We start from the raw sequence: 18,897 nt of genomic DNA, 5'->3' as shown, positions 1-18,897 counted from the left end.
CTGTCTGTCTGTCTGTCTCTCTCTCTCTCTCTGGGCACACACAGACATTCACCGGATACACACACCAAGACATAAGTGACCGTGGCAGGATTGATAATATGAACAAATTCTTCTCCTATGTTCCTTTCATCATACGTATCTGCGCATTCACGCATACACACACACACACTATATACACACACGTACATTGTAATATTGATGTATGGAGGTATTTTGTGTTGTAGATATGTAGTTGTGTAATGATGTTTTATGGTGTACTGTTTTTTGTTGTTGTGTGTGATGTGCCTTAATGTGTTATTTTTGCTGGACCCCAGGAAGAGTAGCTGCTGCCTTGGCAGGAACTAATGGGGATCCATAATAAACCCCAGGAAGAGTAGCTGCTGCCTTGGCAGGAACTAATGGGGATCCATAATAAACCCCAGGAAGAGTAGCTGCTGCCTTGGCGGGAACTATTGGGGATACATAATAAACCCCAGGAAGAGTAGCTGCTGCCTTGGCGGGAACTATTGGGGATCCATAATAAACCCCAGGAAGAGTAGCTGCTGCTACAGGAAATGTTCTGTACTACAGTCAATATGTTGATAGGACTTCGGCAGCCTTTTCCTCAAATTTGCTTTGTTAAAATCACCAGCTACAATAAATGCAGCCTCAGGATATCTAGGTTGCATAAAGTCCAGTGAAGTTCTTTGAGGGCCGTCGTGGTATCGGCTTGAGGGGGAATATACACAACTGTGACTATAACCAAAGAGAATTCTCTTGGGAGGTAATACGGTTGGCATTTGATTGTGAGGTATTCTAGGTTGGGTGAACAAAAGGACTTGAGTTCCTATATGTTATCAGAATTATACCATGAGTCGTTAATCATGAAACATTCACACTGCCCTTCTTCTTCCCGGAGAGATATTTATTCCTGTCCGCGAAATGAACTGAGAACCCAACTGGTTGGACCGACTCAGACAGTATATCCCAAGAGAGCCATGTTTCCGTGAAACAGTGTCACGCCCTGGCCATTGAGAGGCTTTTATTCTCTATTTTGGTTAGGCCAGGGTGTGACTAGGGTGGGCATTCTAGTTTCTTTATTTCTATGATTTCTGTTTCTATGTATGGTTCTCAATCAGGGACAGCTGTCTATCGTTGTCTCTGATTGGGAATCATACTTAGGCAGCCTGTTTTTCCACCTTAGTTGTGGGTAGTTTACTTTGTTAGTGGCCTGTATAGCCCTAGTAAGCTTCACGTTCGTGTTTGTTCTTTCTTGTTTTTGTTGGCGACATTTATAATAAAGTAAAATGTACGCTCACCACGCTGCACCTTGGTCCGGTCATTTCCACCCTGACGACGATCGTGACAAACAGAGTACATTACAATCCCTGATGTCCCTCTGGGACATGTCCCTCCTCTATCCAGAGACTGAACATTAACGAGTAATATACTAGGAAGCGGTGGGTGGTGTGCGCACCTTCTAAGTCGGACTAGAAGACTACTCCAAGTACCTCTCACCGGCGTTGTTTTGGGTCGGCTTCTGGAATCAGTTCAATTGCCCCGGGGGTTGCAAACAAAGGATCCGTTTCGGAAAAGTTGTATTCCTGGTCGTAATGCTGGTAGTGCTGGTGAGTTACCGTTGCCCTGATATCCAAAAGTTATTTCCGGCTGTATGTAATAACACAAACATTTTTCTGGGCTAACAATGTAAGGAATAATACATAAAAAACGAAATACTGCAAAGTTTTGTAGATGATAGAAGCAAGGCAGCCCTCTCTGTCGGCGCCATGATTTGATATACACGATAAGAGGGTAGGGATGGGTACAAGGGGTTGGAACCGAAACAGAACCGGGGAAGATCTACAATTTTTTTCCAGACCCACATAAAAACACAACAAAGCGCTTATGCAAAGCCCTCACTGTGTCACTCAGAAACCTCTTCCAGTCAGTGTCTGCCTGCCAGTTGAAAACCTTTGCCAGTACGTGTGTTGGTTACCTGCCCCTTCCCCCTCCGAAGCTGGAAGCTACAGATGTTACAAGAGTGATTCAAAATATAGAGATTTTTAATAAGAGAACAATGGATTCACTTTTTCAATGCTAGTTAAGGATACATTTTTTTTCTTTTTATTTCAACTTTTTGGGATCCCCTTTCGTCGCCACCAATGGTGACAGCTAGTCTTACTGGGGTCCGACACATCACCAAAAATACATTACAGACAAACAATTGACATGCATTTAAAAGCATTAACATGTAGTGTGTGTGTGTGTGTGTGTGTGTGTGTGTGTGTGTGTGTGTGTGTGTGTGTGTGTGTGTGTGTGTGTGTGTGTGTGTGTGTGTGTGTGCATCTATCAGTTACACATACAGTGCCTTCAGAAAGTATTCCCACACCTTGACTTTTCCACATTTACAGTACCAGTCAAAAGTTTGGACACACCTACTCATTCAGTATTTTTTCTTTATTTGTACTATTTTCTACTTTGCAGAATAATAGTGAAGACATCAAAACTATGAAATAACACATATGGGATCATGTAGTAACCAAAAAAGTGTTAAACAAGAAGCTGTCACGACGTGGCCCTTTTTGGGTGTATATTGTGGCTCCCCCCTCTCTCTCTCACTCATTCTCCCATATCAGGTTTTACAACGGTCATAAATACCTGGTAGAAACTGCCATGCAGTATTGAGGGAGAGAGTCTATGGAGAACAAAGAGCTTCTCTTGCCAAAACTCCTAATCCCCAAAATGGAAGAATTAAACAATATTTATATTTTTGAGAATGTGGGAATGGTCCGTGGACACATGTCGAGTGTGTTTCATCTCATGAAGGACAGGAAACACACATAACTGTATCCCTTAAAGTGTACATTTCCCAGCTGTCAGGTTTACATCTACAGTAGATGTTGGATAAAATTAATTAGTAAATATGAAACTATTTGTGAGAAGATGTAATGTGATGTTGGCCTTCTAAACGAGATACTAAACAAGATACTTCTAAACGAGATACTAAGATGTAAAGTTTTAACTAGTCAGTGGCCACGCCCTGTGAGGCAAGACATTACATCAGGCGTCATGGAATCGCACCTTTTTCCACAGAGTATAAAACCACTTCCTACAAAATGTACAATAAGTCAGAGAATGTCGGGACAGAGTCCGCATGTTGGAATGGATACAATTCTATAGACCATTGGACTAGAAAACATGCAGCTAACGCTACATGTGAAATGGTTAAGAACTACAACTCTATAGGCCACGGAGATCATACAGCGTGTAGCTGGAAATTGTTCAACTCTGAGACTATCGATCACTACAGAATAAGAGCAAATCCTAGATGTAGAATTACTAGTCTGCAGCTGGAAATTACGTAAGTCTAGTTCGAGAATACCGACAACCGCGGAAGCATCTATTCTATGCAACGACCATCTGTACACCTGACGTATCCATTACAACAGACACTATCCAGAGCCACTGAGAAAGCGACAACTACGAAAGACATTCTGACTTCTGGGGAAGTTAACCAGAGACTCTCTGGTGAACTGAATCTCCAGCAGACGGACCGGCGAGTCCAAAAGAGAAGACAACAACGACATACGGCAGTAAATTTATACATTGCAATTATTTTCAAATGAGCGGCTGTTCATGTGCAAAGGATTAGCATTTCAATTAATATAATTATCAACTGTGTGTCATGAATCCATTTTGTCTTTCCTGCTTTTTATCTGTCCCCACCCCTTTCCATTGTCTACCAAGCTGTCATACCGGTTTAGCCTACTAGGGACTTATCAATGCATTGTGTTAGTAACCAATAACTATATTGTTTCTTTATGTAATTATGTGATTTGATTAGTTAGTTAGTAAATAAATAATTACGCCAATTTGTATATCGCTGATTCATTATGGAAGCTAGGGTTCGTGCAGATATCCAAAGAGTTTGCGACGTTCAGTAATGAGAACTGATGAGGTAATAATAATACATTAATTCAAGACTGTACTCGATAAGATATTAATTGAAAAATTGAAAAATGTTAAGTTTTGAATCCGGCGTCGTTTTGCATATCAATTCATAAACCATGTGCCATGGAATCGGTACATCGAAAGTGTCTTCCCAACTATTATGTAATTTATATGGCACAGCTGTCAATTTTTTGGTCCTTAAATGAAACTGGTATATATTTTTTATTTATCACAATTTTCTTTAACCATTTTTGGTCTTTAATGCAAGGCCGACAAACAAGTTCCTTACTTTTTCCCCCTTCCACTTGCATCTTAAATTTTTGTGGTAATGCTGAAATTAGTTGGTTGTAATTTTGGGTAGAGCAGACATTTCAATATGTCTGTGTTAGCTGCATGTGTGACATAACTCCACCAGTCCTATTTATGATATAATTTACAAAGATTATACCTTTTTTAGTTTTTTTATCAAGTAGTATATTTGAGTTTAACCACAGTATTTGTTGTATTATTTGTTCTGTCTTTTCAGGTGGATTAAACTGAACCATTTTTCTATGACTTGTTTAAAAAATAACAATATTTTGGAGATTATTTTGTTTTCAAATAACCAAAAGTGAGCAGTTGGAATCTGCATAAAGGGGAAAAGGCCATTCTTGAACACGGGGTGAAACATTCTTACTAATTTTACTAGAGAACCATTCAGGATTTAAGTCTAACTTTTGTATGACTGATGCTTTAGTGAGAGGTCTAATGCTTTAATATTTAATAATTTCTGTCCCCCGAACTCATATTCATTATATAAATAGGCCCTTTTACTGTTGTCTGGCTTGCCATTCCAAATAAAATTGATTAAAAAAAATAATAATAATTTAAAAAGCAGGTTACTAGGTGTAGGCAAAACCATAAGCAAATAGGTAAACTGTGATATGACTAAAGAGTTAATCAGGGTGATTTTTCCACAAATAGACAGGTATTTTCCTTTCCATGGTAGCAAGATCTTATCTATTTTTGCTAACTTTCTATTCAAATTAATTGGAGTGAGATCATTTCTTTCTTTCTGGATATGCATACCGAGTATGTCCACATCCCCGTCAGACCATTTTATTTGTAAACTACACAGTAATGGAAAAGTAGATTTTTTTTGTGATCCAATACATAACATAGTACACTTATCATAATTTGGTTTTAATCCAGAGAGGTTAGAAAACGTATCTAGATCCTATATGAGGCTGTGGAGGGATTCTAATTGTGGTTTTAAAAGAAAACATGAATCATCAGCATACAATGACACCTTTGTTTTTTATCCCTGGATTTCTAATCCCTTAATATTATAGTTGGATCAAATTTTAACAGCTGACATTTCAATGGCAATAATACATAGATATGACGATAGTGGACAACCTTGTTTAACTCCTCTTGACAGTTTAAAACTTTCTGAGATGTAGCCATTATTTACTATTTTACACCTAGGTTTACTATACATAACTTTAACCCATTTTATATGAGATACTCCGAAATTGAAATATTCCAGGCATTTATATATAAACTCGAGTCGTCCTTTATCAAAAGCCTTTTCAAAGTCAGCTATGAAAACCAGGCCTGCCCGATATTTCATAGTATTCTATTGTTTCCAGTACTTGTCTTATATTATCTCCAATGTATCTTCCATGTAAAAAACCTGTCTGATTAGGATGAATAATATCTGGCAAAACCTTTTAAACTCTATGCACCAAGCATTTAGCTAGAATTTTTGTTGTGAGTCTTTCTGGGTAAGTCTCTAAGAGCTTTGCACACCTGGATTGGACAATATGTTCACTTTTTGTATTATTATTATTCTTCAAGCTCTGGTTGGCCGTTTGGTTTGTTGGTCGGTCAGTCGTTTGGTTGTTGATCATTGCTAGACAGCCAATTTCAAGTCTTGCCAGAGATTTTCAAGCCTATTTAAGTCAAAACTGTAACTAGGCTACTAAATGTAGATTTGGCCATGTGTTTTAGTCTATTGTCCTTCTGAAAGGTGAATTTGTCTCCCAGTGCTTGTTGGAAAGCAGACTGAACCAGGTTATCCTCTAGGATTTTGCCTGTGCTTAGCTCTATTCCACTTCTTTTATACTAAAAAACCATAGTCCTTGCCAAGGACTAGCATACCCATAACATGATGCAGCTACCACCACGCTTGAAAATATGAAAAGTGGTACTCAGTGATGTGCTGTGTTGGATTTTCCCCAAACATTACATCTTGTATTCAGGACATAAAGTACATTTCTTTGACAATATTTTACTTTAGTGCCTTACTGCAAACAGGATGCATGTTTTGGAATATTTGTATTCTGTACAGGCTTCCTTCTTTTCGCTCGGAACGGTACGAAAAAAAAGTGTTTCAGTTCAGAATGAAACAATTAAGATAATAATAATTAAGGTTCCAACCCCTGATGGGTATATATCATATGGAATTATTCAGAGGTGAGTTCTCTTCTCTCCCAGAGAGACAAAGAGGGCATGGGAGCACTGATTGAAAAAGTGTGGATTCCCACCAAGCCACTGATGAGATTCCCGTAATGTAACAGGAAAAAGAAATGACAGTGGAGAGGTCAGAGTCTGTTTAACGTGAAACTGACTGACTAGGTTTCAGAATTACCTCGTCCTGCTTTCAACAAGAACATGGCCTTCAGAAATAAATATAATGAAATGGTACATGCTGGTTGAGTAGCTGAAAACACACTTACATATTTCAGCCCCTTTAAAGGTAGCAGGATGACATCATCGGGAATCATAAACAACAAAACAACCTACCACTTATCGACAACAACAATAACCGAGACAATCATTATTTGTTTTGACCAATGTTGTGACCTCCTTCCCTGGAGCAAGCCCACATGTGTAAGAGCCACTAATGGCTGTCTTAATTGATTGATGAATTGATTGAGTGACACCCTACCCGTTGTTCCTGACAGGATACGAAGGTCTGGAAGCCCGGGGCCACTCCGAAACCCAGCTGGTCAATGAAGGGTGGCTCGTCCTGGGTGTGGATCTGGACCTTGATGCCTGCCTCAAATGACGTCTCATCTGGAGAGAGGAAGGGAAAGACAAGAAACATGCATCCAAAAAAATTAACCGCCAGGTATTACTCAGTCTGAAACAATGAACCGCCAGGTATTACTCAGTCTGAAACAATGAACCGCCAGGTATTACTCAGTCTGAAACAATGAACCGCCAGGTATTACTCAGTCTGAAAAAAACCCAGAAAATCTTATCACAATTAGGAATCAGAAGAACAGATGAATGTCACAATGATTTATATAATTGATGTTCCTACTGCAATGGAGTAGCCTACACCCTATCCTATCCCATACCTCATCCATCCCCTAAACCCATCTTCTATCCATCCCCTAACCCCATCCCCTATCCATCCCATAACTCCATCCCCTATCCATCCCTTAACCCCATCCCCTATCCATCCTCTAACCCTATCCATGCCATAGCCCCAAACCCCTTATCCATCCCCTACCCCCATCCAACTGGTTATACTGTTTTTAGATCTGATCGAGTTGGCAGAAGAGGGGGTGTCGCCATATACATAAAAAGCAACTTAAATGTTTCTGTATCCATTGCCACCTCTGTCCCTAAGCAATTTGAATGTCTAGACTTATACTGTATGTGGGCCTTAGTAATAATGTCCATTTGACTGTAGTGGGACTTTACTGCCCTCCGTCAACCTCCTTATATGCTCTTGTCTGACCTGCTATCTAACTACACTGATATCTAACTATCCAATATCTAACTATCTAACTACATTAATATCTAACTATCCAACTAGGGCCGGCAGGGATGTTCTTGGCCCATCGCGCACTAGTGACTCCAATATCTAACTATCTAACTACACTAATATCTAACTATCCAATATCTAACTATCAAACTACACTAATATCTAACTATCCAATATCTAACTATCAAACTACACTGTTATCTAACTATCTAACTACACTAATATCTAACTATCCAAGATCTAACTATACTAATATCTAAGAACAGATTGTATTTTGTATTTTCTAACCCCTTTTTCGTGGTAGTTACAGTCTCATCGCTGCAACTCCTGTACGGACTTGGGAGAGGCGAAGGTTGCACGCCGTGTGTCTGAAACATAACCCAGCCAAGCCGCACTGCTTAACCTGGAAGCCAATGTGTCAGAGAAAACACCGTACACCTGGTGACCTTGTCAGCGCGCACTGCGCCCGGCCCGCCACAGGAGTCACTAGAGCGCGATGAGCCAAGAACATCCCTGCCGACCAAACCGCCCCTAAACGGGATGACGCTGGGCCAAAGGGTCTCCCATTCGCGGCTGGCTGCGACAGAGCCTGGACTCAAACCAGGATCTCTAGTGGCACAGCTAGCAGCTTTTTTAATGTATTTAACTAGGCTGGTCAGTTAAGAACAAATTCTTATTTACAATGACCCAGACAACACCCTATGGGACTCCCAATCACAGCTGGTTGTGATACAGCCTGGATTCGAACCTGGGGTGTCTGTAGTGACACCATTAGGATTGAGATGCAGTGTCTTAGACCACTGCGCCACTCTACATATCATAAATCCATAGGGGCTGATTCACTTGATCCCTTCTTACTACAGCTTTCTGCCCTACTTATTGCAGAACCACTGACATACAGTGGGGAGAACAAGTATTTGATACACTGCCGATTTTGCAGGTTTTCCTACTTACAAAGCATGTAGAGGTCTGTAATTTTTATCATAGGTACACTTCAACTGTGAGAGACGGAATCTAAAACAAAAATCCAGAAAATCACATTGTATGATTTTTAAATAATTAATTTGCATTTTATTGCATGACATAAGTATTTGATCACCTACCAACCAGTAAGAATTCCGGCTCTCACAGACCTGTTAGTTTTTCTTTAAGAAGCCCTCATGTTCTCCACTCATTACCTGTATTAACTGCACCTGTTTGAACTCGTTACCTGTATAAAAGACACCTGTCCACACACTCAATCAAACAGATTCCAACCTCTCCACAATGGCCAAGACCAGAGAGCTGTGTAAGGACATCAGGGATAAAATTGTAGACCTGCACAAGGCTGGGATGGGCTACAGGACAATAGGCAAGCAGCTTGGTGAGAAGGAAACAACTGTTGGCGCAATTATTAGAAAATGGAAGAAGTTCAAGATGACGGTCAATCACCCTCGGTCTGGGGCTCCATGCAAGATTTCACCTCGTGGGGCATCAATGATCATGAGGAAGGTGAGGGATCAGCCCAGAACTACACGGCAGGACCTGGTCAATGACCTGAAGAGAGCTGGGACCACAGTCTCAAAGAAAACCATTAGTAACAGACTACGCCGTCATGGATTAAAATCCTGCAGCGCACGCAAGGTCCCCCTGCTTAAGCCAGTGCATGTCCAGGCCTGTCTGAAGTTTGCCAATGACCATCTGGATGATCCAGAGGAGGAATGGGAGAAGGTCATGTGGTCTGATGAGACAAAAATAGAGCTTTTTGGTCTAACTCCACTCGCCGTGTTTGGAGGAAGAAGAAGTATGAGTACAACCCCAAGAACACCATCCCAACCGTGAAGCATGGAGGTGGAAACATCATTCTTTGGGGATGCTTTTCTGCAAAGGGGACAGGACGACTGCACCGTATTGAGGGGAGGATGGATGGGGCCATGTATCGCGAGATCTTGGCCAACAACCTCCTTCCCTCAGTAAGAGCATTGAAGATGGGTCGTGGCTGGGTCTTCCAGCATGACAACGACACGAAACACACAGCCATGGCAACTAAGGAGTGGCTCCGTAAGAAGCATCTCAAGGTCCTGGAGTGGCCTAGCCAGTCTCCAGACCTGAACCCAATAGAAAATCTTTGGAGGGAGCTGAAAGTCCGTATTGCCCAGCGACAGCCCCGAAACCTGAAGGATCTGGAGAAGATCTGTAGGGAGGAGTGGGCCAAAATCCCTGCTGCAGTGTGTGCAAACCTCGTCAAGAACTACAGGAAACGTATGATCTCTGTAATTGCAAACAAAGGTTTCTGTACCAAATATTAAGTTCTGCTTTTCTGATGTATCAAATACTTATGTCATGCAATAAAATGCTAATTAATTACTTAAAAATCATACAATGTGATTTTCTGGATTTTTGTTTTAGATTCCGTCTCTCATAGTTGAAGTGTACCTATGATAAAAATTACAGACCTCTACATGCTTTGTAAGTAGGAAAACCTGCAAAATCGGCAGTGTATCAAATACTTGTTCTCCCCACTGTATATATTTTACTTGACAATTGTTTCGGGTGTGTTTGGCCTGCAGGGATATCCTTGTCCCATGACACTCTAGCGACTCCTGTGGCGGGCCAGGGGCATGGTCGCCAGGTGTATGGTGCTTCCTCCGACACATTGGTGGCTGGCTTCCGGGATAAGCGGGGATTGTGCCAAGAAGCAATGCAGCTTGGTTGGGTTGTGTTTCGGAGGACGCATGGCTCTTGACCTTCGCCTCTCCCGAGTCCGTACGGGAGTTGCAGCAATGGGACAAGACTAACTACCAATTGGATACCACGAAATTGGGGAGAAAAGGGTGCAAAAAACCCCAATTATAATAAAAGAAGAGAGCATCAGATATATATTACCAGTAAGTCACTGCTCGTCTTGAGAAGGGATACGGAGACATTTGTGTAATTGCCAAGGGAACACACCAGGGCATGGCACTCAGAACCTAGGTTCCTCCTTTCACTGCTATCTGTCACCGCTACATTGTTAAAAATAGCATATTTGGCCTAAATATTGGAATACGAATGAAGAATTGATGAAGAAATGCAAATCGCTATTGTATGCATGTGTTCAATTACACATATTCACTCCGGAAACGTTTGAAGCCTTTGACTTAAAGCTACAATATGAGATTTGTTTTTCAGCCCCGCCACTTATTTTGATATATAGCTGGGTAAATATCAAAAATTGAAATGACTACTGAACAGATTCCCAGATCGTGGATTGTCCCTTTGAGGAAGAGTGAAAGGTCAACATACTGTGGCAGAGAGAAGCCCTGCATTGGTATTTCCACATAGACACTACGTCTACATACTGTGGCAGAAAGAAGCCCTGCATTGGTATTTCCACATAGACACTACGTCTACATACTGTGGCAGAAAGAAGCCCTGCATTGGTATTTCCACATAGACACTACGTCAACATACTGTGGCAGAAAGAAGCCCTGCATTGGTATTTCCACATAGACACTACGTCTACATACTGTGGCAGAAAGAAGCCCTGCATTGGTATTTCCACATAGACACTACGTCTACATACTGTGGCAGAAAGAAGCCCTGCATTGGTATTTCCACATAGACACTACGTCTACATACTGTGGCAGAGAGAAGCCCTGCATTGGTCTTTCCTAGGGTTGCAAAGGTTCGGAAACCTTCCAGTAAATTTCCGGAACGTTTCCGGAAAGATTTCCATGGGAAGTTAAACCCTGGAATTTGGGGAATTCTGCTTAAATTCATCAAAAAAGTTAGCTTATAACTGTGAACATTTTTGTGGGATACACATAAGGAAATTCCAGGTCTTGTGGCATATTTTGGTTAAACTATCCCCAATTCAATAGAACTGCAACACTCTGCATGCACAGTGCATTCTTTCATCACATGTACAGCTGATTTTCAAGATCTTGCACACTAATGAGATGCTATTGAGCCCACACTACTACACTGTCTGAGCCAAGGACTACATGCTTTCTGGTAAGTTTTTATTACAATACTGGGTGGGGTGAATATAATTTTTGTTAACTAGTAAATAGTAGCCTACAGCAAAGTGCATTTAAATAATTTCTAACTTGTTAATCATTTCTGCTAGTTAGTTTTTGCTACCATGTGGGTTTTAGCTTGCTTGAGCATGCTAACTGCGGAGTGTTAATTCACCTGTTTCCATACATGTTTAATTTTAAAACTTGTATCTTACAAAGGAGTTGTTTAATCTAACTGCTTAACTATTTATCTGTACATAAAAATGCATTTGTTTTTTTAACAATTTTTTTTCTCATCTTTACAGGAAAATGCCACAGGCACTATCTGATGTGTGGAGACATTTCACTGCAGCTATTGTGGAAGGTAAATCTGTGTACATTTGCAAATACTGTGCCAAATCATATTATGTGACGAATGCAACACAGAATCATCTGGCCAAGTGCATAAAGTTCCCTCAGCGCTCATAACAAGTAACCTCTGACAAAAGACCCTCTACTTCTATTTGAGGTGAAAATGATGAATCAGACACCTTAGCGATAGCAACAGCTCATGGTCCTCCTGGAATCAGAAGTTTTTTTGACTCAATGGAGGAACGTAGTCAGAGAAATGCTGATGAATGTCTTGCTCGAGCTGTGTATGCAACTGGTTCACCTCTGATGCCCACAGGCAATGTGTATTGGAAGAGATTCCTAAATGTTCTTCGCCCAGCATACACCCCTCCAATCAGACATGCTTATCTACTCATTTGCTGGATGCAGAGTTCAACAGAGTTTAAGTGGAGGTCAAGCAAATCATAGAGAAAGCAGACTGTATTGCAATCATCTCATCATGATGGGTGGTTCGTGGGCAAGGAATAATAAACTACATAATCTCTACCCCTCAACCAGTATTTTACAAGAGCACAGACACAAGGCACAACAGACACACCGGTCTCCACATTGCAGATGAGCTGAAGGCAGTCATCAATGACCTTGGACCACAGAAGGTATTTGCACTGGTGACAGATAATGCTGCAAACATGAAGGCTGCTTGGTCTGAAGTGGAGGAGTCCTAGCCACACATCACACCCATTGGCTGTGCTGCTCATGCATTGAATCTGCTCCTCAAGGACATCATGGCACTGAAAACAATGGATACTCTCTACAAGAGAGCGAAGGAAATTGTTAGGTATGTGAAGGGTCATCGAGTTAAAGCAACAATCTACCTCACCAAGCAAAGTGAGAAGAATAAGAGCACCACATTGAAGCTGCCCAGCAACACCCATTGGGGTGGTGTTGTCATAATGTTTGACAGTCTCCTGGAGGGGAAGGAGTCTCTCCAAGAAATGGTCATATCACAGTCTGCGATATGGACAGCTCCATCAAGAGGATCTTTCTGGATTATGTATTTTGGGAGAAAGAGGTAAGCAGCCTGAAACTCCTGAAACCTATAGCAGTAGCCATTGCACGGATTGAAGGAGACAATGTCATCCTGTCTGATGTTCAGACTCTGCTTGCAGATGTAAGAGAAGAAATCCGTACTGCCCTGCCCACTTCACTGTTGTTCCAAGCAGAGGAAACTGCAGTTCTGAAATACATCAAAAAGCGTGAAGACTTCTGACTGAAGCCCATACATGCCGCAGCGTACATTTTGGACCCCAAGTATGCTGGCAAGAGCATCCTGTCTGGTGCAGAGATCAATAAGGCCTATGGTGTCATCACTACCGTGTCTCGTTACCTTGGCCTAGATGAGGGCAAGGTTCTTGGCAGTCTGGCGAAGTACACTTCCAAGCAAGGGCCTTGGGATGGAGATGCAATATGGCAGTCGTGCCAACATATCTCATCAGCCACCTGGTGGAAGGGACTTTGTGGATCTGAGGCTCTTTCCTCTGTTGCCTCCATCATCCTCCAAATCCCACCAACATCAGCCGCCTCAGAACGCATCTGGTCCTTGTTTGGGAACACACAGACCAAAGCACGCAACAGGCTGACCAATACAAGGGTTGAAGAATTGGTGGCCATCCGGGCAAATTTGAGGCTTTTTGAGCCTGACAACGAGCCATCCTCAAGGTTGGAAAGTGATAGTGAAGATGAGGCCTCAGAGTCTGATGTTCAAGAGGTGGACATTGAGGAGGTCCACGGAGAAGACATGGAAGCCTGAGAGGAAGACAACCAAAGCTTTAGTTTCTAGACTATCATTTTACAGATGTATGTTGAAAACGTTTTTGGGAGATGCGATGGATCATTGGGGATCATTCAATATGTGAAGAGGGGATCATTCAATGTGAAGAGTCAAGTCATTTAATTCAAGTTAAATTCGTAACTAAATCGTTTTTTAAATTTCTATTGAAAGGATTTAATATGTCTACTTATGATAAGGTAAAAAGATTATGTTTCAGTCTCCAAATGATATGGTAAATATATCCAATGCAAAAAAACATCTACATTTAAATGGTATTAATATTAATTATCATATATTTCCGTTAATTCCCATATATTCCCGTTAATTCCCACGAAAAGTTTCCACCTCTGGATATTCCCCAAAATGTGCAACCCTAGTCTTTCCACACAGACACTACGTCTACATACTGTGGCAGAGAGAAGCCCTGCATTGATTTTCGTCGCAATACCGGCATATTCTCAAATCAAATCAAATCAAATTTTATTAGTCACATACACATGGTTAGCAGATGTTAATGCGAGTGTAGCGAAATGCTTGTGCTTCTAGTTCCGACAATGCAGTAATAACCAACAGTAATCTAACCTAACAATTCCACACTACTACCTTACACCCACACACAAGTGTAAAGGGATAAAGAATATGTACATAAAGATATATGAATGAGTGGTGGTACAGAACGGCATGGCAGATGCAGTAGATGGTATAGAGTACGGTATATACGTATGAGATGAGTACTGTAGGGTATGTAAACATAAAGTGGCATAGTTTAAAGTGGCTAGTGGTACATGTATTGCATAAAGATGGCAAGATGCAGTAGATGATATAGAGTACAGTATATATACATAAGAGATGGGTAATGTAGGGTATGTAAACATTGTATTAAATGGCATTGCTTAAAGTGGCTAGTGGTACATTTTTACATAATTTCCATCAATTCCCATTTTTAAAGTGGCTGGAGTTGAGTCAGTATGTTGGCAGCGGCCGCTAAATGTTAGTGGTGGCTGTTTAACAGTCTGATGGCCTTGAGATAGAAGCTGTTTTTCAGTCTCTCGGTCCCTGCTTTGATGCACCTGTACTGACCTCGCCTTCTGGATGATAGCGGGGTGAACAGGCAGTGGCTTGGGTGGTTGTTGTCCTTGATGATCTTTATGGCCTTCCTGTGACATCGGGTGGTGTAGGTGTCCTGGAGGGCAGGTAGTTTGCCCCTGGTGATGCGTTCTGCAGACCTCACTACCCTCTGGAGAGCCTTACGGTTGTGGGCGGAGCAGTTGCCGTACCAGGCGGTGATACAGCCCGACAGGATGCTCTCGATTGTGCATCTGTAGAAGTTTGTGAGTGCTTTTGGTGACAAGCCGAATTTCTTCAGCCTCCTGAGGTTGAAGAGGCGCTGCTGCGCCTTCTTCACAACGCTGTCTGTGTGGGTGGACCAATTCAGTTTGTCCGTGATGTGAACACCGAGGAACTTAAAACTTTCCACCTTCTCCACTACTGACCCGTCGATGTGGATAGGGGGGTGCTCCCTCTGCTGTTTCCTGAAGTCCACAATCATCTCCTTTGTTTTGTTGACGTTGAGTATGAGGTTATTTTCCTGACACCACACTCCGAGGGCCCTCACCTCCTCCCTGTAGGCCGTCTCGTCGTTGTTGGTGATCAAGCCTACCACTGTAGTGTCATCCGCAAACTTGATGATTGAGTTGGAGGCGTGCATGGCCACGCAGTCGTGGGTGAACAGGGAGTACAGGAGAGGGCTCAGAACGCACCCTTGTGGGGCCCCAGTGTTGAGGATCAGCGGGGTGGAGATGTTGTTACCTACCCTCACCACCTGGGGGCGGCCCGTCAGGAAGTCCAGGACCCAGTTGCACAGGGCGGGGTCGAGACCCAGGGTCTCGAGCTTGATGACGAGTTTGGAGGGTACTATGGTGTTAAATGCTGAGCTGTAATCGATGAACAGCATTCTCACATGGGTATTCCTCTTGTCCAGATGGGTTAGGGCAGTGTGCAGTGTGGTTGCGATTGCGTCGTCTGTGGACCTATTGGGTCGGTAAGCAAATTGGAGTGGGTCTAGGGTGTCCGGTAGGGTGGAGGTGATATGGTCCTTGACTAGTCTCTCAAAGCACTTCATGATGACGGAAGTGAGTGCTACGGGGCGGTAGTCGTTTAGCTCAGTTACCTTAGCTTTCTTGGGAACAGGAACAATGGTGGCCCTCTTGAAGCATGTGGGAACAGCAGACTGGGATAAGGATTGATTGAATATGTCCGTAAACACACCAGCCAGCTGGTCTGCGCATGCTCTGAGGACGCGGCTGGGAATGCCGTCTGGGCCTGCAGCCTTGCGAGGGTTAACACGTTTAAATGTTTTACTCACCTCGGCTGCAGTGAAGGAGAGCCCGCAGGTTTTGGTAGGGGGCCGTGTCAGTGGCACTGTATTGTCCTCAAAGCGGGCAAAAAAGTTGTTTAGCCTGTCTGGGAGCAAGACATCCTGGTCCTCGACGGGGCTGGTTTTCTTTTTGTAATCCGTGATTGACTGTAGACCCTGCCACATACCTCTTGTGTCTGAGCTGTTGAATTTCGACTCGATTTTGTCTCTGTACTGAGACTTAGCCTGTTTGATTGCCTTGCGGAGAGAATAGCTACACTGTTTGTATTCGGTCATGCTTCCGGTCACCTTGCCCTGGTTAAAAGCAGTGGTTCGCGCTTTCAGTTTCACGCGAATGCTGCCGTCAATCCACGGTTTCTGGTTTGGGAATGTTTTTATCGTTGCTGTGGGTACGACATCGTCAATGCACTTCCTAATGAACTCGCTCACCGAATCAGCATATTCGTCAATATTGTTGTTGGACGCGATGCGGAACATATTCCAATCCGCGTGATTGAAGCAGTCTTGAAGCGTGGATTCAGATTGGTCGGACCAGCGTTGAACAGACCTGAGCGCGGGAGCTTGTTGTTTGAGTTTTTGTTTGTAGGCTGGAATCAACAAAATGGAGTCGTGGTCAGCTTTTCCGAAAGGGGGGCGGGGGAGGGCCTTATAAGCGTCGCGGAAATTAGTATAACAATGGTCTAGTGTTTTTCCAGCCCTGGTAGCACAATCGATATGCTGATAGAATTTAGGGAGTTTTGTTTTTAGATTAGCCTTGTTAAAATCCCCAGCTACGATGAATGCAGCCTCAGGGTGTGTGGTTTCCAGTTTACAAAGAGTCAGATAAAGTTCGTTCAGGGCCATCGATGTGTCTGCTTGGGGGGGAATGTATACGGCTGTGATTATGATTGACGAGAATTCCCTTGGTAGATAATGCGGTCGACATTTGATTGTGAGGAGTTCTAGATCAGGTGAACAGAACGACTTGAGTTCTTGTGTGTTGTTATGATGATCACACCACTTCTCGTTAATCATAAGGCATACCCCCCCGCCCCTCTTCTTACCGGAAAGATGTTTGTTTCTGTCGGCGCGATGCATGAAGAAACCAGCTGGCTGCACCGACTCCGTTAGCGTCCCTTGAGTTAGCCATGTTTCCGTGAAGCAGAGCACGTTGCAATCCCTGATGTCTCTCTGGAATGCTACCCGTGCTCGGATTTCATCAACCTTATTGTCAAGAGACTGGACATTGGCGAGTAGTATGCTAGGGAGTGGAGCGCGATGTGCCCGTCTCCGAAGCCTGACCACGAGACCGCCACGTTTTCCCCTTTTTCGGCGTCGCACAGGGTCGCCGGCTGGGATCAGATCCATTGTATTGTGTGGAAGGCAAAACACTGGATCCGTTTCGGGAAAGTCATATTCCTGGTAGGAACGATGATGAGTTGACGTTAATCGTATATTCAGTAGTTCCTCCCGACTGTATGTAATGAAACCTAAGATTACCCGGGGTACCGATGTAAGAAATAACACGTAAAAAAACAAAATACTGCATATTTTCCAAGGAACACGAAGCGAGGCAGCCATCTCTTTTCGGCGCCGGAAGAAGAAGTCTATTCTTTCATTTGATTCATGCAGAAACTAAGCATTCCTGACAAGAGATACAATTAAATGACAGTAAAGAAGCATTCGATAAATCGACCCCAATCCGTCTTGATCTACAAGAGTTGATCATGTACAGTTTTCACTGCAACTGTGGTTCAACTGTGTCGAGTATGAATTTCCAGAGCGAGATTCATAGTTGGTGAAGAGGAACATATGTTTACTGTGAAGCTTCTGATCTCTCTTCAATGATATTATTTGTCTTCTGGAAATATCAACGTTTTTTGAGCGCTTGACTTTATTTTAAAACAGATTCATTAAGTTGATTTTGAAACTGAGAGTTTGGATATCAATTCTACATGGACTAGTTTTCTTGTCTGTCTGTCTATCTTCCTTTCCTTTGCAACTAGCTAATGTTTGTTTCTCTGTTGACTCTTTTGAAGTGGTTTCACATTTACAAACACTGCATGTTTGACATACTTGAGTACTTGACTTCAATAAATCACTTTTTAGTTCAAGGTTTGTTGTGGTATGACGACATACTTCCCTGACTCCAAAATGGAATAGTAGCCCCTCTTCCTCCTTATGGCATCCTGAAGATCTGTGAGGATTGGATGATTGACCCTCCCTCCATCCCTCCCTCCCTCCTCACCTGTTTCTCCCCAGACGGGCAGGTATTCGTCTTGTTGGATATCAAGCATCAGCTCCAGTCCGTTACCCATCCCTCCCTTCATGGTCACCAGCAGCGGGCGGTTATCTTGACCCGAGTTGAATGTGTAGCACTTCCCATAACGGGTGAAGATCTGAAACAACAAGAGACAAAGGGCTGTCAATGAGTGGCAGCAATATAATGAAGAACAAAGCAATGTCTGTGACTCAAATTGGAAACCAATTCCCAATAAAGGGCACTACTTTTGACCAGAGACACAAGGTACCCTATTCCCTATACAGTAGGGCTGGAAATTGCCAGGGACCTCACGATACGATATTATCACGTTACTTAGGTACCGATACGATATGTATTGCAATTCTCACGATTCTATATGTATTGCGATTTGATACTGGAATTTTATTCCAATTTGATGTTCCAAACATATTGCTCACTGTATGTCTG

At 42.7% G+C, this 18,897-nt stretch overlaps 1 protein-coding gene across 5 annotated transcripts in view; it reads right to left on the bottom strand.

The window, feature by feature from the left end:
* Positions 1-18,897, bottom strand: part of LOC139536333 (acid-sensing ion channel 1B) — a 381,353-nt gene that overhangs the window by 25,671 nt on the left and 336,785 nt on the right. For all 5 annotated transcript variants that reach the window (XM_071336787.1, XM_071336789.1, XM_071336788.1 and 2 more), the window contains 2 exons: positions 18,436-18,586; positions 6,863-6,990 (listed from right to left, as the gene is read on the bottom strand). In XM_071336787.1, coding sequence (XP_071192888.1) covers positions 6,863-6,990; positions 18,436-18,586 — 279 coding nt within the window. The remainder of the gene's footprint in view (positions 1-6,862; positions 6,991-18,435; positions 18,587-18,897) is intronic.

Source organism: Salvelinus alpinus, chromosome 12 (genome assembly GCF_045679555.1).
Source record: "Salvelinus alpinus chromosome 12, SLU_Salpinus.1, whole genome shotgun sequence".
In the NCBI taxonomy this organism is placed as follows: domain Eukaryota; kingdom Metazoa; phylum Chordata; class Actinopteri; order Salmoniformes; family Salmonidae; genus Salvelinus; species Salvelinus alpinus.
The sequence above is the reverse complement of the archived record's forward strand: the minus strand, read 5'-3'. Positions and strand labels throughout refer to the sequence as shown.